Consider the following 25,824-nt stretch of genomic DNA (forward strand, 5'->3'; position numbering starts at 1 on the left):
AAAGCCCCATCGTCGTGCAGCTGTAGTGCTTGTGTATGCCAAGATGATCGTCAAGCTGGAAGACCCTTGATTCTAAAAATAGCTCTCAGAAGGTTATCATCGGAGGATCCCCCGCTGAAGAAACCCATTCTCAATTCTATCCTGCCATAACACAATTCGGTTCCACCAGTGCTCACATTTTCTTTTGGTTGCTGGTTATTAGGAGTATTTTGATACGTATCCAAACTCACTAACAGCAATACATGCCACTTCTTCAATATGCGATATTTTCCAGGAAAGCGATAATTGTCGCAATTGACGCAATACGAGGTCAAGCTCTGCCAAGAAAAAATCCGAGGTTAGTCTTCGTAAAAGCTTCAATTTTGGCATTGGCCCGGCGTCACTTCTATATGAGGTCAAGAGTCTTAGAGAGTGTGTCATTGCTGGTCGGCTCAGGTTACAAAGGCGGCTAATCAGTGGGGATATATCCACTTTAACAGCGACACATTCTCTCCATTGACAGCTAGTTCATGCAAGGCTTGTGATAGTGATAGCATTAGTCTCATTAGGACGCATGCTCGATGCGAGTTTGCTAAATCTGTAACGCGGTGTTGCAAACGGGGAAATCCACTGCCGCATACGGCATTGCGGTGTATATTCTCTATCTTGCGCTTGTTTGTTAACAGGATAGGATAGTATGCTCAAGAGAAGGCAAGAACTATCAGATTCACATCTAGTGAGGCCTGACAGGTGAAATTGGGGTTTATGAGTCCAATGACTAGTGCTCCGTGGCACCCAAGAGAGCATCAAACTTCCATAACATGGTCACCTCGTGTTTCTCGTTCTTTCTGGCAGAGTAGAACTTAACTCCGTAAGTGTAGGTGCTATGCATTTGCTGTCCTTATCGGCTTTTTTACTAGTTGCCTTTATAATGCCGCTGCGCAAGTATGGTCTTGCTTCTTGGAGCCAGCATGTCGGACGATGACCAACAGCCACTTCCCACCCTAACACGCTGAGAAGACTCAGCATAGGAAATGGTCTAGAGTCGCCTTGGTCTCGTCTACAATTAGCGTGTATGTCGGCAACGGTATGTTCAAAGATTGTATAGGTCCATATAATCTGCTGACCTCCCACTAATAAGCAGTAATGATTCCTCTTTCATGCAAATAGACTGCGAAAACCGCCTAATGAAGAGACTTATGTTGATTCCCGTGGTATTAAATAAGCACTTTATAGCATGAGATTCACCTTCCCATTTGGAATAGAAGTAGTAGTAGGACCAATTGATATTTGTTTCTTTGCAAACTTATTAATATGCTCACTTCTATATCCAAGCTACGCACTGTATAAATCCGGTGCAGGTAAGATGATTACTTTACTCTCCTGTTTTCCTTTTTCTGTTTTCTCTCCTATCATTGACAGACGCATCTGCAGCGTCTTTTATATAGTCTTACGTTTCGAAGCGGGATTGTCACAAAGGGTAGACTATTGCTTGCAGTTCCTCAATATCAAATGAACGGGATGTTAAACGTTTATCCTAGACATTGTCCTGCCACGTGTCCATATACTAACAGACCCAACATTCCTAATAATAAGGAGACATAAAATGCCCGGGTGTTCAAGAAGTATACGGAATAGATTCTGCCAACCAACGGGGAACGTATTTTACTGAGAAGCGATCATGTTAGATCCTCATAGAGGCTCCACCAGCATGGCTCCCCCTTCCTCTCCGCCAACAAAGCCGGCTTCGTATATCGATCAAGGGCTGGAAGGTACGCCCTCATTTGACGGAGTGGAGGAGGCCGAAGTACTTGTCCCGATGACCCAAACGGTTGCTATCATCACCAGCATCACCTGTATCACCGGTATCGGCAATCTGCTTGCCGGGCTGCACACTGTGTGAATTCCAGTCATTGCGGCTGACCTCCACATTCCTCTGGCACTCCAGCTTTGACCAACCACAACATTTGCACTCGCCTGTGGCTGCGTGCTGCTCCCTTGTGGAGCTGCAGCTGATGTGTTAGGGTGCCGGCGCGCCTGTCTGCTTGGTGGATTGCTTCAGACCGCCAGCGCCCTGGCGCTGGACTATCGGCGACAGGAACCCAACTCATCGCTCTGCAGGTGATTGTGGGCCTTGCCGCATCTTTCTGCTTGCCAGTGCTGTCGGCGTCACGGCTCACGTCTTCCCTGCCAATAGCAGCCCGCGCCGTCGCAGCATCACCTTCGCGGCCATGGTGGTGGTCGGGCTGTTGGCTTTGGATTGGGCCTCGCGCTGGGCGGCGTGTTTTCGGACACAATTGGCTGGCATTGGGGGTTTTTTGTTACCGCGATCCTCAACAGCGCAGTGCTGGCCCTGGCACTGTGGGCAATTTAAAAAGTGCAGATGGTGGTCCGCTGGGGAAGGCATCGCTCACGCGTGTCCACCGGGATGTCGACTGGATTGGCGCTCTACTCATCAGCGCTTGCCTTGCGTTTCTCTACGAACTAGCCGTCGCTACCGGATCAGACGCGGATCAGAGTATGCGCCAGCCACTCTACATTGTCCTCCTCCGCTCAGCATTGGCATTAATACCTGTATTTGCCTTATGGATGCGGCGACAAGTTCGATTTAGTCGCCCGGCGCTGATTCCAAACTCGCTTTGGACCAAACCTTTACAGCTGTTTGTATTACTGTGTTCCTTGTCTGGGGAACCCTCAATGCGAGTGAGCAGCTCACAGTCTTGTATCTCCAAGACGTCCGGGGTACATCGACTTTGACAGCGTCCTTATATTTTATGCTGGCCCCGGTCTGTGGCCTGCTAATGAATGCAGCCATCGGTCTTTCATTCCCATACTTGAAGTCCTCAATCGCTGTGCCCGCAGGCTGCCTTCTGAGCGGCATCGCACCACTCTTGCTAGCAACCCTCTGCGGCGTCGACGGGCCAGGGTATTGGCGTGGCGTCTTCCAAGCCATGGCTCTGAACTCACTGGGCGCAGACCTCGTTTATACAATCGCAAAACTAGTGATAACAGACTCATTTCCAGCCAAGACGCAGGCGCTAGCTGGTGGTGTTTTTAACATGCTCGCTCAAGTCGGGAAGAGCGTGGGCATCGCAACATCGGCACTTATTGCACGGCAAATAACCTCGCAGATGGATCATGCAGAGAGTGCTACTGCCATGTTGAAGGGATATGAGGCTGGATGGTGGTACAACTGTGGGTTGGGGTTTGTCTCGGTAGCTGTGAGCTTTGGGGGGATGAGGAGTGTTAAAGTGATTGAAATTAAGAGGGATTGATTTGCTGACAATTCGGGATTTCTCGAACTTGAATTACACTTTTCCTTACTCATTTGAGTTGTTACCTTTCAAAACCTCATTTCTATTGCAAGATTATTGGGGTAGTTGGAATGATTCTGTTGGGCAGTCAGGAATGAATATAGCGAAATAGATGCGCGGCTACTCACCACATATCGTTGATCTTACCATCACATCTGTTACTACCAGCCGCCCATTGGCAGGCCATGATTCTTTGAGCGCGCTCGCCTGCCTCTGACACTATCAGTCTCTCTAATCCCGCCTGGAGAAATGAATCAAGAACCGGTTAAATTGTCCTTGTGAACACTTATTTTCCATAGCACTTTGGTATATTTCAGGACTGCTACGAGCATATCAGGTGTGCACGTGCTAGTAGAAAACGATTCAATGCTCATCGCAATCATGTGCTTCATTTTACCGAAGACCTAGTTTAATATACCATCCAGTCCCACCACTGGGAAGGCGTGTATAATAATATCAAGACGATTAAACTGAGACGCGCCGACCCGTCAACAGTGGATCTTAACCTGCCGGGGAAGGCAGAAATGCCGACAGGTCTGGGAATTGAATCAATATCTACCAGATAACAACGCACGTTCCTTCGGATAGCAAGGGCGATCTCAGGAACCCCCACCTACCCCGACCAATACGAGACTCAGACAGAACCATATGGGCAGATAAGATAGCGGAAGTCCGACGGAAAAGAAATTCAGGGCGAGTTTATGCAGAGTTGTGGAGACCGGAACGTGAATTATTGATTGGTCAACGTTTTGATTGCAGAGTTACATCTGAACCCCGAGCAAATGTGAGGGGCATTTGCTAAGGGGCTCGACTATATATAGCATGCAGCACAAACATAATTGAGGACCTTGGTGTCATTTTTCAGCGTTGTATACAGACCATTCATCGATCATGCCGCGCTTACTCCCCATTTCGGCGGCTACTCTGGCGCTGGCCCAACTCACTTATGGTTGGGGCAACTTAGGTCACGAGACGGTTGCCTACATTGCCCAGAGCTTCGTTGCTTCGTCAACCGAATCCTTTTGTCAGAATATTCTGGGCGATGACTCCACCTCCTACTTGGCCAACGTCGCCACATGGGCCGATACGTACAAGTACACCGACGCCGGAGAATTCTCCAAGCCCTACCATTTTATTGATGCGCAAGACAACCCGCCGCAGAGCTGTGGAGTAGATTACGATCGGGATTGTGGTAGCGCTGGGTGCAGTATCAGCGCGATCCAGAACTACGTGAGTTACTTTAGAGTTTATAACGATATAGGATGCTCATCCTACTTAGACCAATATTCTCTTGGAATCTCCCAATGGCTCGGAGGCGTTGAATGCCCTGAAATTCGTGGTTCATGTTCGTCACGTTGCTTGACCGGTTTAATCCGATTTCCTAACATGTCGCAGATCATCGGAGATATTCACCAGCCCTTACACGACGAGAATCTCGAGGCCGGTGGTAACGGTATTGATGTGACGTATGATGGAGAAACCACCAATCTCCATCATATCTGGGACACCAACATGCCCGAGGAAGCCGCAGGTGGCTACAGTCTGTCGGTCGCAAAGACCTATGCTGACCTTCTTACTGAGCGCATCAAAACCGGTACCTACTCGTCTAAGAAGGACTCATGGACAGACGGAATTGATATCAAAGACCCTGTGTCGACCTCAATGATCTGGGCGGCCGACGCCAATACCTACGTCTGCAGTACGGTTTTGGATGACGGACTGGCATATATTAACTCCACAGACCTGTCTGGCGAGTACTACGACAAGTCCCAGCCAGTCTTTGAGGAACTCATCGCGAAGGCTGGGTATCGGCTGGCGGCTTGGTTGGATCTGATTGCGAGTCAGCCCTCTTGATGGAGATTTAATATGATATATACAAGGTTATCATATGTTGAGGGAAGAAACTGCTTCAATTTCTCTTGGTGATCATTGATCTTGTTTGAACGCATCAACATAATCACTCAAGAATGACAGCGCCAGGCTTGTTTAGGCAGCTTCAACTAGTGATATGTGAATAAATCATGAACAACCAAACTAGATACATGAACCAATATCCTCATATACACTTCTTTCTACTGCGGAGTAATCATAATAGATCAATCAATCAATATCCGTGTACTAGGAAAGAGACGGCGTGCTCCTCTCCCATTTTTGAGAGACCAGTAATGACCGTTGATGAATCGACTATTTGTGATGAATTCAAGCCAGGTAAATAGACAGAGTATGTTTGTGCAAATGATCCTGTTAGACATTTTTGCCCTTGTTGAACTCCTTGGTGATCTGCTGGCCAAGGCTATTCTTCGGGACAGATATATCTGCTTTTGTTTCATCCATCACTTTGATCGGTACCATCCACTGGCTTTGGTGTGTTTCCATGAGCCGTTGCCTGGTGCTTAGTACTCACGACTGTTTACCTGATGCTATTCATTGTTTGAAATTAAGACTATACGATTCAATTTCGAGACCATAGAGACTTTTGTAGCGTGAATGCGTACCCTTGCAATGCTCAGTGAAAATAGAGAATGTTAGTCTTATATAATCCTGGCAGTTATAGAGTCGATGATGAGGTCTATGACTTAACGTGGTTGAACTTCTACAGCCGCACTAAAATCGAGGCAACAGACAAATACAAAGGAGTTTGAGCAGTCTTATTGAAATTCCACTGTTTTACATCCTGCTACGACTGCCACGAACTTTTGGAATTCTCGATCTATGAAGGTCCTACAGTAACAGTACGAAAGCTAGTCTTCGCTGCCCCGCTTGGAGGTGCACTCGACTGAACATAGCAATCATCTTTTGCCAGAAAGCTACCTCTTTCGGACCGATAGCATGTCGGTGAGGAAAGGGTTGTACTTGTCATACACAGTAGAGTAGTCTATCAGCTGAAGGCCACTTGCATATGATCAGTTCAACAAATGTCGTTTGCGAGAATGCCCTCAAAGTGACGAGTTACGCGGCTAGAGAGTCTAGATCCATCAACACGTTTTATATTAAGATATATCTCTCTTAAAAATATTTTCCACTCATACTAGAAACGTAGTAGTATTACCAAAATAAACCGACACTGGAAGCTGCTTGCTCTCATTGTGAATTATCCTCCCGAATGCTGTCTGCCCCGGGAAATGCTTGTATGAATTTTATTTAAAGAAAAGGATTTGCTCAGGTGCTATGTACATGTTACATAATTCGATTCCCTTGCTCATGTGGCTAACGAGTCATACACAAATAATTGATGTCCAACGGACTCTAAGTGATCATATGGAGCATGGTTTCCTATGCAACCCCGGAAGGCTCAACCACAAGGTATCCAAAATACACCACTACAATCCTTGTACTTGGGGGTCGGACAACAACACAAGCATCTGCAGGGTAGGAAGCATCTGAGATATCATAAGAGGCAACTACCTACGTGAGGCGCCATAGCGGTATCCGATGAAAAGCCAATGATTCGACACACATATGCACACCAACGGAAGTATCGGATTTACGATGTCGAATGGAGGCGGCGGGTGAGGAGTCCGATGCACCTAAGAACAAGCATCATCTTTACGAATTACTATTTGATTCGTCCTGGGCACATTCTATCTATGCACAGGTATATTAGTGGTGGAAATGGTTTTGAGCTACTGCAGTCTTTTCGCGGCCGTGATTTCCCCAAGACTGGCAGGAACAGGTAAGAGCTTGTCTGACTCATGCCGTGGCGCGAAAGTGCAGCCAGACATGGATGATAAGCCCAAGCAACAAATGGGAGACTCGGCTCTGAAAGCGGACGTGTTAGCATATGAATTGGCCACTCATGGTTAATATATATGCGATCTACTGCAGAGTCGCCCCACTTCTAGGGCGCGGAATAATTTTCCCCGGTGCCTGTCTCTGTGAAGGTTAGGCGGACGCTTCGTGGGGCATTGCACATTCGTACTCCGTAGTTGGCTCCTATAGGATACATCAATGGGTATGTTCAGCTGACCTTAACGTGCACATTAGTCAATGGTAGAGAATTATGGCTGGCTGAGCCAGGAGACGCCGATCGTTGGATAGATCTGATCCTTTGTTCTTTTTCCGGCCTCGCCAGGTTCAGCCTACTGCGCGCATTCCGCCGGTGTTTATCGAGGTGCTGATGGGCAGCTGAGTGAATTAGACGCATTATATTCATTGACATGGCCACGTATTTCTGTCTATAGAGTACGCAGGCTCCATAGATACTCGCATTGCATTATGTAGGCTATCACTACAAACTGTTCCGTAAGAGGTCCAAAGATCCCATCCTAGATCCTTTCGTTAGCTAATGCCTGGCGTTGTGCACTGCTACCCGATCCGATGGACGTAATACTCCTGGAAATCGTGTCATTCCAGCGGCCACCTGCTACCAGTGAGCCCACCACATGGCCAGCCAATTGGCCCTTGGTAATGAGGCCGCATCGAACGACATCCTGCACCATACGAGTCAGGGTATGACGTTTGAGTCCCCGGTTCATACGCCCTAATTCCGGCGTTAATCAATCCATCATTTACACGTTGGCCAGCGAGTGACATGCAGAACAGAATGAAGCAACAGCAATGGTGTAACTTACGACCCAATGCCCAGTTGACCGGTCGATTAATTTCGATAGTATATTTCCTGACAAGGCTCGTGGGGAAGGTGGTTCGCATGCCAATCTCGTGGCCTAAGCTTTCGACAACGAAGACGCTGCCTTTCTTGAACTTGAATCCATCTGGTTCCTCACCTGGCGAGTCTATGAGTTCACTCCGCTCTATCTGCAGGAGAGATGAAGATGAAAGGTAATTTCGTACCGTTGACTGCAACATTACTACTCTGGCTGGGCGGGGAACCACCCTTCTCTTGGGGCTTCTGGCTGGCCGGGGCATCGCCCTTCCCTTGGAGGTTCTGATTCGGCGGCAGCAGTTTATTCAATTCGCGCAGCGCAATCTCATCTTCTATTAGGTAGATTAGTGGTTAGATAGAACCAAATCGTAGAGAACGATAGTCACAGGGTAGGCAAACTGTAGATAATAACCCCTTTCATGAAGCGGTCGTTGGAGGAGTAAGAAATGATAAAAAACACATCCACAAAGGCAATCAGCCGGATCCGGCCTGGCCAAGTTTCTCCATCGATGGTGATCTCCCATGGGTGAATGTCACTGTCTCCGATTAGATTGATTCTATCACGGACAGGAACGTTGTCGGCTCTTACCAGTCGCATTCTATGGTTTTGTCGTCGACTGATCGGTCGAAGACCTCTAGAACCCGGTGATAGGAGGCCATGGCTGCTCAGGTAGAAAGCTTTCAGTCCTTTGAAAAACGGGTGAGAATAATTCTAAGGCGATAGAGAAACTGCCGACTTCTTATATGTCGAGCTGATCAATGTCATTTGTTACGAAAAGGAAAGGATTATAGCGAATTGCGAGGTCTGCAAGTGGAACATGGCCCGAGCCCACGCTGGCCACGATCTGATACGTTGCCTCAGATGCACCAGGTTAGGTCATTTCCGTTATTCCTATTTGTCTACCATCTATTTTCTTTTTCTAGGTTTGGGTATCAACGCAGGTTTCCAACTGCTGATCCATCACATCGACTGGGACATCCGGCATGGCGGTCAACAGTATTCTGAGTCTCCTTACTCACTATCCCAAAGGTATATATGCAATGCAAGTCCTCTATCAATTTGCCAGGCCAAACCTGCTACCCTGGTCGTTTTACCTATCTCATTTGTTGCACAACAGCTAGTTCATTCGATACCAGATCTCTCCAGATATACCTTCCTGTACGGGCTAAGCTCGTCTAAAATGGCATCAGAAATCCCCAACGTCAAGCCCCCCCAAGGGATGCCGGACGAGGCTAGGCGCTTTTCCTTCTACAAGGACGCAGAAGCGAAATTCAAGGCCCCTCACTGGGTTGAGGACGAGGTGAAACGGCTTACCCTCTACAAGGAGGCAGTAGCGGCAATAGAGTTCACTAAAGAGGAACTCGACAATATCATGAGCGAGCTGAAATCCAACCCCGAGGAGGGTGAGAAAGATGATCGTCAGGCAAAGTTGCATCGGATGCTGGCCCACTATATCGCCCCGACGGTCGGCTCCGACTTCGAGATTTTCAATGACTCCAAGATCCAGCGTTGGCAGACGGCTGAGATCCCCGACCGCGAGAAATGGCATGTCATGCCTGCGCCAGCGCCGAGTACCCCGCTGCGTATGATTGATGTCGACACCGGCGATTTGGTGAATACCACGAGCTGCGGCCCGCTCGATCAGTATTGTATTCTGTCCCATACATGGAAAGGCGACGAGATTACTTGGGATTATCTGGTTAAGGCGAAAAAGTCAAACTTTAAAAGCCAGTCGAGCGAGGGAGATATTGAAGTGGCCAAGGACAGAAGCGATATTGAGGCGGTCAGTGCTAGGAGCGATAAAAAGGCTTACAAGGCACTTGAAAGGCTCCAGAAATGTATCGCGACCTGCCGGAAGCCCATGGATCTCAAGGTCCCTGGGTTGGATTTCCTGGAGAACCCCAGTGTGGATGTGGTCTTACAGAAATACTTCCAAGTACAAGCCGCGGAGAGGGACCATGCAAGGACTTCTAAAGAAGTCCAACAAGTCCTGGACTACTACGTCAGTGCATCATGGGAGGCCAGTTACTACAAATCAAATTGGAAATCGCTGGGTGGAAAGTCATCGTCACATCCCGATCAACATAATACTAACGAGCAGGATAGGAACAGTCTTCCCAGAGAGCTAAAGGCTGTGATCGACCATCTCCTGTCGGATGCAGAGCAAAGACAATATGCAGTATCTAAAGACTACGATACGGCACAAGGAACGCTGTCCGAGTGTGCTGCGATCAAAGATTTCTTCAGGATCAATCGGGAACTCGTGTACGCGATCGAAAAGCTGCTGCGAGCACTGTACTATCGCAAATCTGCCCGGAAGCTCCAACAAACTGTGAACAAAGCGAAAGGGATTTTTGACGAGTGTTGGTCCTCCAAGAGTGGCGGCCGACGGTACGTTTGGCTGGATAACTGCTGCATCAAAAAGTCCGACGCAGGCGAATTGACCGAGGCTTTGGCGCGTATGGGAGAATGGTATGCGAATGCTGCCTTCTGCCTGGTCCATATTGATACCCCACGATCGGATACCGAATGGATCCAAGAGTGCAATCAGATCCTCCTGCCAAACGGGGAGAGGCCCGGTGACTCTGCTCAGTCGAGTGTCGTGAAGACATACGAAGGGCTATGGAACAAAACGAAGCTAAAGATCGAATGGGCCACCCGTGGCTGGACATTGCAGGAGCTCGTCCTGAGCCGAGTGACATATTACTTTAATGAGAATTGGGAGCCTCTACGTCGGGATGTTGATGCCATCGGCCCATACTACTATCTGGTCCCGTTTATCGAACAATATCTACGACGGCCTTCTACCTCGCCTAAGGTGAAGGGAGATGTAAATTTACAAGATGGTATTCAAAAGGCTCGGGAATTGATCTCGAAATTGGGCGATATTGGGCTGGAGGTACCTATGAATCTGCAAAAAACGACTGCAAGGGGCCAAATCGGTCGGATGGTTAACCTGGCCGCGGAGAAGATGGCTGAGGATGGACGAGGTGCTCTACAAACATTGTGTCCCCATCTGGATATGTCAAAGGTTACAGCCAGAATTGATGCACTGAACTCTGTCCTCGGGGATATCGTTGCCCACCTAAAGCCGGCGATTGAGGCCGACCGGGAGCATGTCCGAAAGATTGGACGACTATCCCGGCTCCAAAACTGGTGGGACGGAACTGACCCGGTGAATTCATCTGCACGGAGCATCATAGCGATAGCATCCGAACGGAACGTAACGGTTCCTGTCGACCAGGTGTATTCTCTCATGGGCATCTTGGGCGTGCGGTTTCCGGTGTTTCCCGCCGAAGACATCCCCAAAGCACTCTGCCGATTGATTGACGAAGTTGTGGTGACCTCTAACGATGTCTCCGTCTTTAATTGGAGTGGTAGGTATCTGGGGAGTCCCATCCGCGGGCGATCATTGTACCCCCGGAGCATCGAAGCCTTTCACCAGACGGACGCTGCCATAACGGAGGTCCGAGCAAGCATCGCTCAGTACCTCAGGGGTGAACGTTTGAAACGTGGCAGAGTAACAAAATCCGTGCTGGTGCGCCTACGAGAGCTGATGGACACGACAACCAGCATAGACAGAGGATGCCGTATCCTGGAAAAATTACAACAACTTTTTGAATGTATTAAGAATGCACCCTTTGAAGCGATGGTGGACTGTGTGAATGACATGATAAATATAAGGGAGGAACTGGAAACAAATATCAACCGCGAGAAAGCGAATGCTACCAGGATCAAAGATCTTCGACAAGCACAGCGCGACGAACAGGTAGAGAAGGTCAGTGCGAGATTGCGGGAAACGGTCCAGGAACAGGGCCAGAAACTGAAGAAGGTTGTGCCATCGTCAGTGATGGGAATCGGCCGGTCGATGTCAAAGAGGCTCCCCAGGGGAATCCTCTACGACCCTTATGGAGGAAAAAATGAAGCCAGTCAAGATCCCCCCAACCCATCATCTCCGTCGGAGAAATTGGAACCTGTTGAATGGGATGGGCTACGTCAAAGCCTCGAAGATTTTATGAAGCGTCTAAAACAACCGAAACAAGAACAGCAGGAAAACCATCAAAACATGCAGCCCGCTGCAGAGGGCAAAGAGCCCTCACAAAAGCCAGACCGGAAGATGGTGTGTCCTAATCCAATTATTGTGACATCCGCTGGGGTTCGTGGGGTCTTTGATGTCCAACGCGTGGTTGTCCAGATGGAAAGTCCACTGACACTCCGTGCCAAAGTTCACCAGGCAGTCGATGGGGAAATGATTGAAGGTTGCTGTACAATTAGTACAGGCTTCAGCCGTGTTTTCGTCAGCTTTACGTGCGAGAAGGAAATACTAGAGGAGCAGCTGGACATAACAGAGGTGATTGAGCGCCAGTTATCCAAAACGCGCAAGGGTACCGGTCGAGAAAAGAACGCCCAGTCAACCCAGCCAGGGGCAAACGATAACCCAAGCCCTGTTAAGCCCAACCAGGAAGATACTTCGGACAAGGCAGCCGACGACCTCGAGGAATGGTCAACATCAGAAGAGCCAACGCGAAGGCATTTGTACCGGATGGTGCAGTTTGTCCAAGAAGATAACCTGCGCGCAATTGCTGGCGAGTGGGTACTGGCTCGGTTCTCAGATGTAGAGGGGGCAGACTGGTTCCTGTGCCGTTTCGAGCTGGGTTCTGGCGATGAGTTCTATGCCCGTCGGATTGCTACCGATGCCTTTACCTTTGAAAATGGCATTCCAGAGGCAGGGCTAATCGACATTTGGCAGGATTACATGGCAGAGCAGAAGCGTCTCATGTGCAGCTTCTTAATTTCATCCCTGAAAGGTAAGCAACATCTACATGAAACAGATGAAGCTTTGAGGAAATTAGAAGAAAAGGTAGACGAGCGATGGGGGGAAGCCTTCAAGAACGTCAGAGAGAAAGATTTGCCCGCCAAATTAGTCAAGGAACTGATCTCCAAGTCAACTATAACTGAGGCTGGTCTCCTCTTCAATTCCATCCGTCCCGCAATAGCTGGCACTCCTTACTTGGTGTTTGCCAGCTATCTACAGACAAAGATCCATGAGGATGCCATTCGAAAGGTCCCTCCCATCCTCCGTGGCGCAGTCAAAGCTATGGGTGAAGAAAGACAGCGGTTTCCGATGATGTACCACCCCTCCCAGAATATCCACATGTTCTGATGCCTTCTGTACTTTGGGGATGAAGAACGCCGGATACTATAATTTTAAGAAACATTGGGTAACTTGTGATGTCAGCAACAGTCATTGGACGTAGGTCCAAGAGACCTGGGGACACGGTGTAGGTGAGCCTGAGCACTACCTCATCGTCTTGTATCTAGAGGTTGATCAATATCTGAATAATTCGGTGTTCTCTAATGACCAAGGTGGATAGCCAGCCTTCAGTACACGGTAACCTTTACTTGATACGGGCTGTCAGAGAGCTTCGTTACTTCTACAACCAAATCCTTTGGTCAGAATATTCTAGGCGATGAACCCATCTTTGACGCTTCTAACTTCGCTATATGGGCCAACTTGTATAGGTCCACCGAGCCGGAGGACCTTTCTGTATTCATGATATTATACCACTAAATCATGCGTGCAATGACCAGGACATGCAGATCGATATCCGGTGAAAAAGCAAGCGCCAATATGTAGTTCGGCAACGTCAGCGCAGGCGGTTTATATTCCTATGTTTCGTACTCTCGAACAGGAGCGATGTACCTATATCTCATTCTAGTCAATCTGCTTTTCACAGATACTATCTTATTGAGTGTTACCACCTACTGCTAGATCCCAAGAAAAGTCATAAGTTCCAATCTTGATTTTGCATGATAACGTAGTCAAACCTCGATGCTCTATATCAATTTCATACGAATATTTCGGATGGTCATCGTCATACTTGAGAGACTTCGTAGCCTGTAATCACAGAGCAATTTCTCCCCAACTCCGTACCATATGACGCAGATCACTCTCGAGGTTAACTTGAGCGTGCGTCAAGGTACCTGCGCCTTATGCCAACCTGCAAACTGACAGGCTTACGGAGCCATCTTTCCCGAACTTTCAATGGCCCTTGTCCCTCCACGCGAAATTCAAACAAACGGAATAATGTTGCGCAACCGACAAACAATTCCATCTCAGCCAGGTTGCGACCAATGCAAGCTCGAGGACCTTCACTGAAAGGAATGAACGAGTCCTTCTGTCTCTGGGTGAGGCGACGTGGGTCCCAACGTTCTGGAACGAAGTCTTCCACATCAATACCCCAAATATCCGCTGAGTGGTGCATAGTGTATCCCGGGACAGAGAGAACGTCACCCGGATAGAAAGTATGGCCGCATATCTCGACGGGTCCTCTCTCGGGAGGAACCTCGCGTGGAAGGCCTTGGCCAAAGGTGCTGTGGATGCGCAGCGCCTCCCAGATAACCCATTGGAGACTGGGCAGTTAGCAATAATCATATGTGCAGTTGTCTCATCTGAAGAAGATATGGTCTAAGACTGAAGATAGGAAACAACATAGGCCAAAAGAAAGCGGCTTGGACTTACTAAGTGATTTTCTTCACCATTGCCAGATATGGAACCTCGATGTCAACAGGAATAACTTCATCCAAAACGTTCTGTAGCTTCCACAATACGCGTGGGGTGGATGAGACCCAATACAACAGAGCACATAACGTGCTGGAACTGGTATCGGATCCAGCTGCTATCAGGGTCACTGCCTCGCCAGTGAGCTCACGATGACCCAGTTTTGCACCAGCTTGGTCTTCCGCGTCGATCAAAAGCGCGAGAAGATCCCCACGTTTCTCCGTCATTGACGTATCCATCTTTAGACGCCTATCGACTGCCGCTCCGGCTACACCAGCCAGATTGGCGATAGCCTCCGCGCCTTGGCGGAAGAAGGGATCAGGCAACCACTTGGCGTAGGGAATAAGATCCGGGCAAATCCCAAAAGCAGCAGAGACATCACCACGATGATTAAGAACTTCCACAGCATCCAGGGTGACTTCTGGATTCTCTGGCGCTTTCCGCATAGACACGGTAGCATTCTCCCTCTCCAACATTCCAAACGGTGCACCAAATGCCAAATCACCGATGATATCAAAGGTTAAATAATTGCACCAAACACGTGCATCAATCACTGCATACGGATCATCTAGGCCTTCTTCTGAATCAATCATCTTCCGCCACTGTCTGACCAGATGCTCCATATTGTTGTGCGCGTGCTGTTCGACCTGAGCTAAAGACCTCGCGCTGAACGCGTGAGAAACGATCTTGCGCTTGCGAGTGTGTTCGGCACGACTACGCGTTGTGAAGATGCTCCAATCAACGTTAAGAAATGCATTGTAAAAGTCGCTGCGAAAGTTCCGTCAGATTGGCAGCAAGGAAAGTGTAGCTTGTAGTGGATTCACGTCTCGAGGAATCCATTGCCATGTCCATATATGGCTTGAATGGCTGACTCGTCTGCAATAGAGATATGGTTCGGAGCCAGGCGGACTATCTTGCCGTACCGTCTGTGTAAATCGTGAACGACCAGGGAGCGATACCCCTGACGGACCTGTACAATAAGCCAGATCCTGCTGAAGCCAGCGATAAAAGGTCCTGGAATATCACGGAGATGCCACCGCTTAAGATATCCCGTGACGTAGTACACCAGCAGCAGACCGAGGGTAAGGATAGGAATATGAGGGCACAAAAAAACATTTAACGAGGTACAGGTCGAGCAACATGAGGGGCAACTCTAGACGTGAAGATAGAGAGGCTGCCAGGAGGTTTTCTGACGAGTCGCCGTCCATAGCAGTACGACAGCAAATTCTCGTTTGCAGTTGTCCTCCGATCAGTCATGCGTCACAATAACAGCTCAAGGATACAGCGGATAACTGCAAAGCTGCTGCAAGGGCGGCTCCAAGGACAGGAATAGCACTAGTACTCTGGGGGTGAGCAGGTTGTAATGTCTAGAAAAGTACATGCGTGAGAGTGTGTCTCCCCGCACGAAACATAGCGACAGAATGTACATGAGCTTGTGCATGCGTACCAGTGACCTAACCGTGCAATAGTTCTCTTGTAACTTCATGTTGGTGGAATGGCTCTATGACGTGAAAATATCGCAATCTCCCCCCAGGACTTTCTTATGAGCTCATGGTGGAAACAGGGGCCCTATAGCCAACGTTGTAATGAGCTTTATGGGAACTGTTATCGGAGATTGAAAATTTAGGTCGTTCTGCTACCTTCATGAAATCGATGTGGGCAACTAGAAGCAAAAATGATATTACACTTCATAAGGGACATGCATCTAGAACACTGGAACCCCTGCTTGGTACTAGTTAGTCATTGTACCACAGGCCAACAACCTGTAGACTGTATGGTATTCTGTTAAGTACAAATTAGAGGCATAGGACAACCTACCGAGAAGCACTATGACCAAACCAACATGCCGTAACTTCCAGGGATGCATTTATATTAGATTGTTATCAATCATAAACTGAACCGTATCAAGAACACTTTTCTCAAGACTAATATAGCCCCATTGCCCGTCGACAGCTCCCTTGGCCAAGATGTCCTGGCTAATGCGCGTATCCCATCCAGTTGGATGGACCCCATCAGGCAGAGTTTGTGCAGGATTGCCTTCCGGTACTCTTTCTCTGAGGGACGGAAAATGTTTCCGAATAATATTGAGTACCAGTTGGGGTGTCGTGAGTTCGGAAATAAGATAAACTCGTCGACCAGCTGCTGCAGGGTTCGTCAAAGCATCTACATGGCTTCTGGCAACGTCACGGACATCCACCTAAGTATCATCAGCGCTTCTGATCACAAACGCATGATTAAGTGGACACATACGAAGTGGTAAAATGGAAAGCGCATATCCTTGAGCTCATCTTTGTGGACGCTGTCGATAAACTTCGCAATCACAAAATAGTTCGTTGCATTGATAGAGCTCATCCCCGAGATCGGATGAATCATTGGTCCTGTGATGATGTGTGGGTTCATCAATGTGAGCTCAAACGCAGGGGAGTTCATTTTCATAAACTCCCAAGCTGCTCTTTCCGCCTGCACCTTAGAGACCATATATCCTAAGACGCCATCGCCACACTCAAGTGCCTGCTGTGCAGTGATCTTCCGCATTCATTAGCCGCTGCTCACTGCCGGAAATTGTCGATGCCATATCCTCACAGGGTTCCACTCCTCTTCTGTGTATGGAGGTCCTGGTCGCGCGGGATCCTCAAATGAATTCAAGACTATAACAGCACTACCCAGAAGGACGAACCGCTTCAGGTCCATTCCACCATGTCGGTGAGCACTTCCGAGGATCTTAGTGACACTTAACTATGTTAATAGTTATCCAGATACTTTGCAGATGAAAGTATTCCATTTCTCACCCCACTACAGCAGTCTCAATTACAAGCTTCTGCATGTCCTCCGCTTGGAGCGTGACCGGTGACGCTGTGTGAATCACGAAGGCGAAAGGTACTTCCGCACTCTTAAATACTTCATCGAATGGCTGGCTTTTGGTAAAGTCAGGAACTATTACAAACTTTACTCTACCCTCCCAAGATGGGTGTGATCTGATAATGGCTGCTGCTTTCTCCTGTGACCGGACAGTTGCAGTGACGGCATATCCACGCTGTTAACAGTCAGATGGGACGTCTCTCCGAGGCAAAGCGACATGTCACCTCAAGTAAATTAGACAAAATATGAGATGCCGCAAAGCCATTCGCGCCTGTCAGAAGAACGTGCTGCTTCTTCATTTGAGGTATCATACTGAGGAAAATGGACGAGGAAGGAGGTTTTGCTTTCAGGTCGTGATGGATCTCACCACTATACGGCTCTGTAGTAGCTCAGGTGCCTCTTCACAGGTTCATAATTCCTTACTTCATGAACCCCCCGAGATGCTTTTATAAAAAGCATGAGCAAGAATTATATGGTTACGTCACAGATGGACACTTTGGCACAGTGTAGCCTGGTTCAGGCCGTTGAACCTTGGCACTATTCCAACATTTTCGAAAGGTGAACCATCGTAGTGCATATTTAACCAGATTGGAGGCTATCAGTTCAGAATCCTGCCTGTGGTAGGAGTATATTGTAGGCATCCCGCCGAGGGGTTTCCCTGGATCCATTGTCCGCCACATGTTAATTTTGCAATCTGGACTCTGCATAGAGACTAATATGATGTTTATTTCTCATAAAGATACAGGTAGTATAGCGACTGCTCGTTTCATGGACATCTGCAACTGTATCCAGAAAATCGGTTCATGGTTGTCTGTCTCTGGTTTTCCCGGTTCAGTATCTTCATAATCACTTGAACCAGGAATTATTCCAGAAACATCTGCTACACCGCAGGGTATACTTCCTAAACTAAGATAATATCGACCCACATCTGACTTATCGGAGACTCGACAACTAGATACTATACTGAGGTATCCAATCCGATTTTACTCCTTAAACGTGCGTTTATTTCAGGCAATCCCCAATGACAACAACCACTGGTTGCGGCCCGCTTTCTGCTGTTGAGAATAGAATAGAGTACGGAGTACGTACTCGTTCCATTAGTGTGAATTGATGCGGTTATCCGAAAGCATGGCGCAGATGGCTGTTACGGTAGAGGTCTATGAGGGTCTAGGCAAACCAGACGTCTTGAAGCAGAGGGTGCAATTGGAGTTGCGGTCAAGATCGACCACTTCATTCAGTACGGAGTAGTGGAAGTAATTCTCGGGCAGCCAAATCGGATCTACGGAGATGCGCCACCCTCGCAGCCTTTCATAATCACGAATTATTGAATACGGCGAGTATTTGCATGGGTCGTATATCATATCTGATCTAAGTACACGCAAAATCATAATTCAAAACAATGGCTCCGAGATCTCACTCATACTCCGGTATTATGGCCTGTATGTATTCTTTTGATGCATCCGCAAATTGCTAGGTCTAGATACGGATCAGATAGAACTTAGCGATTGCCTTGAAAGCCCTGTTCTACTGCTGACATACATTAACTCCCGTAATAGTCCACTTTGTTTTGCCGTACTACAGAAGTGTGTGGCTTGATGGAAAACGCGCGCTAGGGACTCGTGTTGCTTGGCTAGTGCGTAAGACCCGAGGAAATGATCAGACGAATACGGGATGGAGACTTTCATCCAGTAATCTACGTTGTCATCGAGTGAGACTCTCTGCAGGAAGAGTAATTGAACTAGTCTTCTGAACGAAAGACACCATGGGGAATGAGACACTCCCAGAAATGGAAATCAGAAGAAAGAGAGAGACGGATCAAAAGAAAGGATAGAAGGATACAATCAGTCTCCAGTCTCAGGGGTCACGTAATTAGACTGCCTCTTCCATCATTTTAATATGCACTATTAAAAACGGTGCCTCATCCCTTTTCTCGTGCAGCTCAGGACTATCCACATATACAGTGATAGACACTGCGGTGAGCACATCGCACCACATATCGGCTAAAAACATCGAGACATGAAAAGGCTTGGTAATAAGCATTGGCACTACCACAGTGCTAGGGTTGTTCCCAGGATGTAATAGTATGGGCTATTGCACTGGGGTAGCGGTGATCATGCTCAATATTCCTGTCGTGCCAATTAAATACCTATGATATGACTTTTCCTGAATATAAAGCTACATTTATGGATGGTGGTCAGCACGCCGATGCAGATCTTGCTGTGATTACTTCGGGGAGACACATTCCGTACGACATTCGCGCTGGTAACTTGAGACAAGCAATGCAGATCTTTATTTCCTGGTAAGCCCAGGAGCAAGAGCAAACAAACCATTACCCATGAACTGGTACAATACACGATCCAAATAGCGACCTACGCCTAGGCAGATACGTGCGTCAATGAACACAGGGATCCAAGTGGTTCATCTTTCGGGTCAAGCCGACTTAATAGCCTCACTACTTTTTCTATACGAGGCAATCCTGTGGCTGCTTGTGGCTGTTCCTTACAACCTATCGCGACCGATTTCAAAGTTCTGTTGGTGAAGCGCACTGGAATGAAATCAAGGTGTTCTATCTTAAGGCTATGGATGTTACTCCAAATTACCAACGTACGCAGGGCACATTATAATCGGGCGGCATAAACGGCGTGACCCAATAAGCAGTTCGATCTGCGATGTTCACCTTCGTATTCTTTCCGGTGCGATCTCCCCATAAATGTGTCTGATTCGAGGGACGATCGATGAAGATCCTCTTCATCCGTGAAAATATCAAACCCCGAAGTCAGCTCAATTGTACGCTATCGAATTGTTTGACTCAGTATGACTTCATTGGCTCGCTAAATATATCTGTCCCCATCTGTCCAGGTGACAAAACAAGGTCAATTGGAGCTATCTCCGCATATGTGGAGCTTCCTGGCGCTTGAAAGTTATATTACATGCAGGGTTTCCCGGTTGATAAGCATCTTGGCATGGCAAGAATCACGGTGAGGTTGTGCGAGACTCAGAAAGCACTGGCCACAGTTTGATTTCTAAATTGAACCTATTTCCACAGGCTGCATTACAGAGAGAAAAAGCTCACCTGGGCTTGTTGTTCAATTGCTCTGATAAGGGCCGGCGGTATGAACTGCCCCTAGGAAGAATCTCACCAATCTCCGAAGAGTGGACCTCAACTAGTTCACGCTTAGCACTTCCGCATTAGTGTATATACTGTCGATCCTATACGTCGAACTGGGTGACCAGCCTGCTGTTCGTGGCTTCAGTGCCGCTGGAGCACCTCCAGATCATCAGGACGGCTACATGCAGGTTGCAAAACTAAACCCAACGGATTGTCAATCCTTGAAGCGTTTTCGTACTATAGTGTATTGCCTTAAGACACAATTCCCTGTTTTCAATGCATAAATTAGTAATTAATGATGACATCCCAGTCGGGAAGCGCAACTTTAGCCGACAATGGGATACGGAAGATCCTTCAACGATGGATTTGCTTGGAGATTATGCATACGGTGTGCAAGAAACATGAGCCATGAGATCCGACAGACTCTGTAACTTGATCGGATTCTCTTCACAAGACTCAAGATAAGATGGATGCGGAATATTTTGTTTCCAGCCTGAAGTTCCTCAAGAAGTTCGATGCATGCAGATAGCCCCTGAGTCCACTTTTTGCAGTTTTGGTTGCCTCCGGGGGCGAGATGCATGGTGGGAATTGGCCCACACGCGGGCGGGACTGACTCCCCCCAGATGGACGGGAGAAGCAGGTGCCAAACATGCATCGAGCCAATGCAACAGCACGATCTGGCGTTTAGCTCATGCAAGTCCTGGATGGAAGTAAAACACCCGTCCGGGGTGTTCGAGTGATCTGCCAACCAGAGGCATCCAATGCGCTGACCCACCCAGTTCTAGGCCTCACTGAGTGGCATGTTTCCCTGCAACAGTTTGGCCACCTATCGTACTTTTGTGCCCGAGGGTGAGGAACCGGCACCTGGAATAGCAATACGTTGGCTCAAGCAGGCGGAATGCATCAAGTCAGGCAGAATGCAAATGAAATACCACGAGCATCCCTCTGAATCAGAGCAGCTATAAATACTCCCTGTGATCCTACTGAATCCATTGTCTTCTTCATCAGACACACAGCTTCCTTTTCCGCTTCGTCTTCCTTCTCAAAGAACAACACACTTCTACACTTCTCGTCCTCTTCCACGTCGAAGTCGTCATCTATCAAAATGCAATTCCGCTCCGTTATCGCCCTTGTGGCTTTCGCTACTGCCGTCACCGCTGCTCCCTGTGACAGCTGTGATGGTGGCAACTCTGGCGACTCTGGTGACTCTGGCAAGTGCAGCCCTAACCAAGAACTGAAGTGCTGCACCGGTCTCACCCAAGGCCTGAACCTCGGCATCCTGCCGGCCCTGTGTCTTCGTAAGTTTTGAATCTTGATAATTTTTATGTTCATCTATAATCCCATATTAGCTCTTCTTGCCAACTGCAACAACCAGGCCGCCTGCTGCGAGGCCAATGGAGTGAGTGATTTCCTTTATCTTGGTTTGTGATACGGAACCTAACTTCATACCTGCAGGGACTCCTGAACTGTCTCACCATCCAGCTCTAAGTTCATCGCATTTCACCACCGCGAGTAACGATACACGGGCGATGTCCGGTGGGGGAGTGATGCGCGACTCGGTAAATGGATATGTCTTACTACGGTTGGGCGGTGACAGTCTTCTTCCAGCATCTAGGTGTACACGGATTGTCCTAGGTCCGAGGTGTGGAAATTGAAATATTAGATTACATCGCTAGGAAAGCTCAATGCAACTTTGGCAGTATGTATATCGGAAAACTACCTTGCATAATAACCACGAATGTAGAGTGAGCGGCGATCCTCTCTGCTGATAAACGGTGTATTTTTGCTTTAAGTGAATTAAGCACACGATTCATAGAGTTGTATGTGAATAATGTGGCAATGAATCGAGAGAGATCTAAAGATATATATTTGCGCGTTCCCATGGGGATACATATGTAACCCTTCCACACGGAAGGGCAATCAATAAACTAAAACTAAAATAAAATAAAATAAATCTACACTCGTAGAATGAATGACTTAATGAATAAATATAGACCAAGTACACCGGATAATAGTAGTATTTAAAAAGTCAATATTAGAATAATGTCAATCTCCATATGAAGGCAGTGCCATTCACCAGGGTTCTTTGAACTTCTACCCTAGGAGTCGGAAAGGCGAAAATATATATATTCTTAGGGAGCTTGACACAGAGCACCCCCCCCCCTAATATAGAAGACAGAAAAAAAACCAACCCTGATTCAAGATACACCGGGGAAGTATGAATGATGAATTATTTAGCAGGGCAACATATAGAAGCCTCAAAATGGAATCTGACAAAACTATGTCGGGGTCAAACTGGATTCCCAAACTCAAGTCGTATGGACGGTCACTTCTTAACACACATTTGAAAATATTAAACGACCGCTTACAAGCAAGATCCGGTATAGTGTAACGGCTATCATACCTGTCTTTCACACAGGAGATCGGGGTTCGATTCCCCGTACCGGAATTTCTTTTTTGTTTTGGTCTTTGTCAACTGCCGCAAGGAATGCCTAAGGCTTCAATTGGGTTCTTTTTCTTTATTTATCGCCTGCTTTACGACGCGAGCTTCGTCTAGATGCAGCTCTTGGCTAGTCTTTCACACTCTACTTACACCACTACATCCCCTATTGTTGTTGTACTAAAATCCTTCATAGGTATCCTGACTCAAAGCTGCCTCATATCATTACCCACTCTCCTTCATCACTATAGAAAAGTTGGAAGATATTGACCAAGGTAGTAATGGCTCAGAAGGGTCTCTGTTGGAAAGAAGACGAAATGGGCGAGCTTGTCCATACAGGGACAAGCTCGCCCGATATCTCTGTCATCAGATCCCTCGCAATGAAGCATCTGCCCGGAAGCTATGATACTATGGATGTTGCATTTTTCGCGGAAGGTTCCTTCAATAAGTTATACTGCGTCTCTTCGCCACACCTTCCACAGGACTACCTCATACGTGTCGCATTGCCGGTGGACCCCTTTTTTAATAGGGAGAGCGAGGTCGCTACGCTTGCATACATCCGCAAATACACATCGATCCCTGTGCCCAAGGTACTAGCATTTTGTTCATCATCAGAGAGCGAGCTTGGGTTTGAATGGATTCTGATGGAGAAGATTGGGGGTGTTCCCTTGTCAGATATTTGGGACGAGATGCCAGTTGAGGCAAAGGAAAGCTTGCCTACAGAGATCTGTGGATACCTCAAAAGTCACCAGGATCTTCAATTTATAAAAATTGGGAGTCTTTATTTTTCTTTAGTTAGGGAACGAGTCGGCACTAGAGACTTCGGTGGTACGCTGCAGGCTATACCAACCAATACAACACTTGACTGCGGCATTAACACAGATTTTGTGATCGGCCGTGCTGTTTCCCTTTGGTTCTTTAGAGACAAGCGCCTATCCCTCTCTGCCGATCGTGGTCCTTTCCCATCTTCACATCAATTCATGATGGCGAAAACACAAATGCAGATCGAGCGGATCAAACACATTTCCCCTCTCCCTACAGATGACTTTTATTCAGAGACGGACGAAGTTCTTGCAGAGGAGCAAGACGATGTTTTGGATACGTGCTACAGTCTAGAGGAGTTTGTGTCTTATATCTTCCCCCCACCGTGTGAACAGTATGAAGATGAATTGCTTTACCATGATGACCTTTCAGCTTTCAACCTCCTTGTGGATCCGGTGTCATATCATGTTACCGGTATAGTTGACTAGGAATGCGTCTCCATCCATCCTGCATCTGAAGCGACAGAGTATCCCTTCTTCCTGAGAGGTATTGACGTGCAAGAACCGCCACCGCCCCGGATACCAGGGACTATCGAGCCCGAACTCCGTGAAATACGAAAGGACTGGGAGAAGGTTTGCCTGCGACGTCTGTACACACAGACGTTACAGAATCATATTGAATTGTCACCAGACATAATGCGCAAACGCAAGTTTTCCGATTGCTTAGAAAATATTGAGATAAATTGGACAGCATCTCGATATTGGGCACGAGGGGTGCTGCAAGAAGCTAGGCCATCGATGCAGGTGCCACCAATGGTGATGCCTACCCCCAGCGACCAGCGATTGCCTCCTTTACCATAGCCCTTCATGCCAAATGTTGATTTGTGATACATTAGCAACCTGCGTCTTGACTTATGTACGCCTCAGTCTCTCGACAAGACTTTGGGAACCCCCACGATGCTTCAAAATTTAAACATGCAAGTGCCTCGATCGCAGAAAAGGCCAGTACAGCAACGGGGCTGGTTCTGTAGTCCGCAAGAATTATACTGCATCCCACAAGGCTGTGATCATGGTTTCTTTTGTTAATATTTTCAAGCGAAAGACTAGTCGCCAGATCATGGAACACGTACCGGACGCATTCCTTCATTCAGGTTGTCTACTGACTCAGTTCTCGGAGCAGCGACACTAAAACCAACAAACATAGTGAGAAGCACGTAGTAGGGCTTCATCTGGAGCCAGCTAGGTATTACTGATTCTTTCCAAGATAGCTAGGTCTTCAGTTTCTTGATGGGATAAAGAAAGATATCGTGTTGGAGCTCGGGGAGATTCTTATAGGCTTTCTGACATCATATTCAATGTCCGTTCGGCACGCCAGAATAACGTTCCACGGTTACATCCATCGTTGTCTTAGGTATTTTGATTACTCGAAAACATGTCGCACCAAAACGGTCGTTTTACGCGTGACAGGATACGCCTGCACAGTGTCGCATTCGCCTGTTCTCTCTGTGTCGGGGCTTTTTCGGCTCCACTAGTGTACCCACGACCTCGCACCGGCGACATGCATTGACGTTTAAAGCTTCCTATTGCAGGTCTATCGCGGAATTGCTCTACTTCGTCCTCAGACTTGTACAGATAGCACAGCTATGATGATTAAACGATTTATACATTCCCTCATGAAGCATTTAGGCATAACTACATGGGCTTTGTGCACAGCTATGAACAAGTGATTCCCCTACAGGCTCGAATCTTCACACTTCCTCCCTTATACTGGCCACAAAGGCACCCCGAATATCCAAGTCTCAGCGGTACTGAAGCGGTATTGTTTCGGTGATTCACTACAGACACCGCTTGTGATGCTTCCTTGGACCGGATATGCTGTACATCTGGCCTCCAGCATTGCATTCTCATATGATTGCTATGTCATCTAATCAATATGGCGACGATGGGAATACATCAATGAGAAATTCAATATACTAGACATCGAAGTAACCACCTCACCGGCAGAAGAGTGAAGAAAGCTATGCAAGCATACAGCTGCAGTGGTCTTCATAAGCTCGATGACATAGGATTCCGTACATGGTAGGAACCGGTACAATGTAGGTGCTGCCTACCATTATCAGAGCTCTACCCAGTAGTTTTGTCGACTAAGGTTAGTTAGGGCTTTGTCTATAATGCCGTCGGGATGCGAATCATTCT

The 25,824-nt window shown here is 47.7% G+C and overlaps 8 protein-coding genes and 1 non-coding gene across 9 annotated transcripts; 6 read left to right on the forward strand and 3 right to left on the reverse strand.

The window, feature by feature from the left end:
• Positions 1–1,491: 1,491 nt before the first annotated feature.
• On the forward strand, positions 1,492–3,254 carry AO090001000074 (uncharacterized protein; the record flags this gene model as incomplete). Its single annotated transcript, XM_023234366.1, has 4 exons — positions 1,492–1,509; positions 1,668–1,751; positions 2,101–2,497; positions 2,638–3,254. 4 exons carry the CDS (start codon positions 1,492–1,494, stop codon positions 3,252–3,254), a joined length of 1,116 nt encoding a protein of 371 aa, XP_023089499.1.
• Positions 3,255–4,184: 930 nt separating this feature from the next.
• AO090001000075 (S1/P1 nuclease) lies at positions 4,185–5,147 on the forward strand (the record flags this gene model as incomplete). Its single annotated transcript, XM_001818584.3, has 3 exons — positions 4,185–4,523; positions 4,573–4,638; positions 4,689–5,147. The coding sequence occupies 3 exons, from the start codon at positions 4,185–4,187 to the stop codon at positions 5,145–5,147; spliced, it is 864 nt and encodes a 287-aa protein (XP_001818636.1).
• Positions 5,148–7,558: 2,411 nt separating this feature from the next.
• AO090001000077 (uncharacterized protein) lies at positions 7,559–8,099 on the reverse strand (the record flags this gene model as incomplete). Its single annotated transcript, XM_023234367.1, has 2 exons — positions 7,559–7,773; positions 7,865–8,099. 2 exons carry the CDS (start codon positions 8,097–8,099, stop codon positions 7,559–7,561), a joined length of 450 nt encoding a protein of 149 aa, XP_023089500.1.
• Positions 8,100–9,077: 978 nt separating this feature from the next.
• On the forward strand, positions 9,078–13,061 carry AO090001000078 (uncharacterized protein; the record flags this gene model as incomplete). The annotated part of the gene is made up of 1 exon (XM_001818586.1): positions 9,078–13,061. One exon carries the CDS (start codon positions 9,078–9,080, stop codon positions 13,059–13,061), a length of 3,984 nt encoding a protein of 1,327 aa, XP_001818638.1.
• Positions 13,062–13,857: 796 nt separating this feature from the next.
• AO090001000079 (cytochrome P450) lies at positions 13,858–15,667 on the reverse strand (the record flags this gene model as incomplete). The annotated part of the gene is made up of 4 exons (XM_023234368.1): positions 13,858–14,311; positions 14,421–15,227; positions 15,284–15,610; positions 15,654–15,667. 4 exons carry the CDS (start codon positions 15,665–15,667, stop codon positions 13,858–13,860), a joined length of 1,602 nt encoding a protein of 533 aa, XP_023089501.1.
• A 659-nt stretch (positions 15,668–16,326) lies between these two features.
• On the reverse strand, positions 16,327–17,629 carry AO090001000080 (uncharacterized protein; the record flags this gene model as incomplete). Its single annotated transcript, XM_023234369.1, has 5 exons — positions 16,327–16,656; positions 16,710–16,970; positions 17,013–17,195; positions 17,254–17,493; positions 17,543–17,629. 5 exons carry the CDS (start codon positions 17,627–17,629, stop codon positions 16,327–16,329), a joined length of 1,101 nt encoding a protein of 366 aa, XP_023089502.1.
• A 3,903-nt stretch (positions 17,630–21,532) lies between these two features.
• AO090001000083 (uncharacterized protein) lies at positions 21,533–22,082 on the forward strand (the record flags this gene model as incomplete). Its single annotated transcript, XM_023234370.1, has 2 exons — positions 21,533–21,725; positions 21,883–22,082. The coding sequence occupies 2 exons, from the start codon at positions 21,533–21,535 to the stop codon at positions 22,080–22,082; spliced, it is 393 nt and encodes a 130-aa protein (XP_023089503.1).
• Positions 22,083–22,804: 722 nt separating this feature from the next.
• AO090001t00001 lies at positions 22,805–22,876 on the forward strand. The gene has a single exon. It is a non-coding gene; the product is annotated as a tRNA-Glu (tRNA).
• Positions 22,877–23,148: 272 nt separating this feature from the next.
• On the forward strand, positions 23,149–23,851 carry AO090001000084 (uncharacterized protein; the record flags this gene model as incomplete). Its single annotated transcript, XM_023234371.1, has 2 exons — positions 23,149–23,695; positions 23,790–23,851. The coding sequence occupies 2 exons, from the start codon at positions 23,149–23,151 to the stop codon at positions 23,849–23,851; spliced, it is 609 nt and encodes a 202-aa protein (XP_023089504.1).
• Between the last annotated feature and the right edge of the window lie 1,973 nt (positions 23,852–25,824).

The sequence above is a fragment of the Aspergillus oryzae genome, chromosome 2, assembly GCF_000184455.2.
Source record: "Aspergillus oryzae RIB40 DNA, chromosome 2".
Taxonomy (NCBI): Eukaryota; Fungi; Ascomycota; class Eurotiomycetes; order Eurotiales; family Aspergillaceae; genus Aspergillus; species Aspergillus oryzae.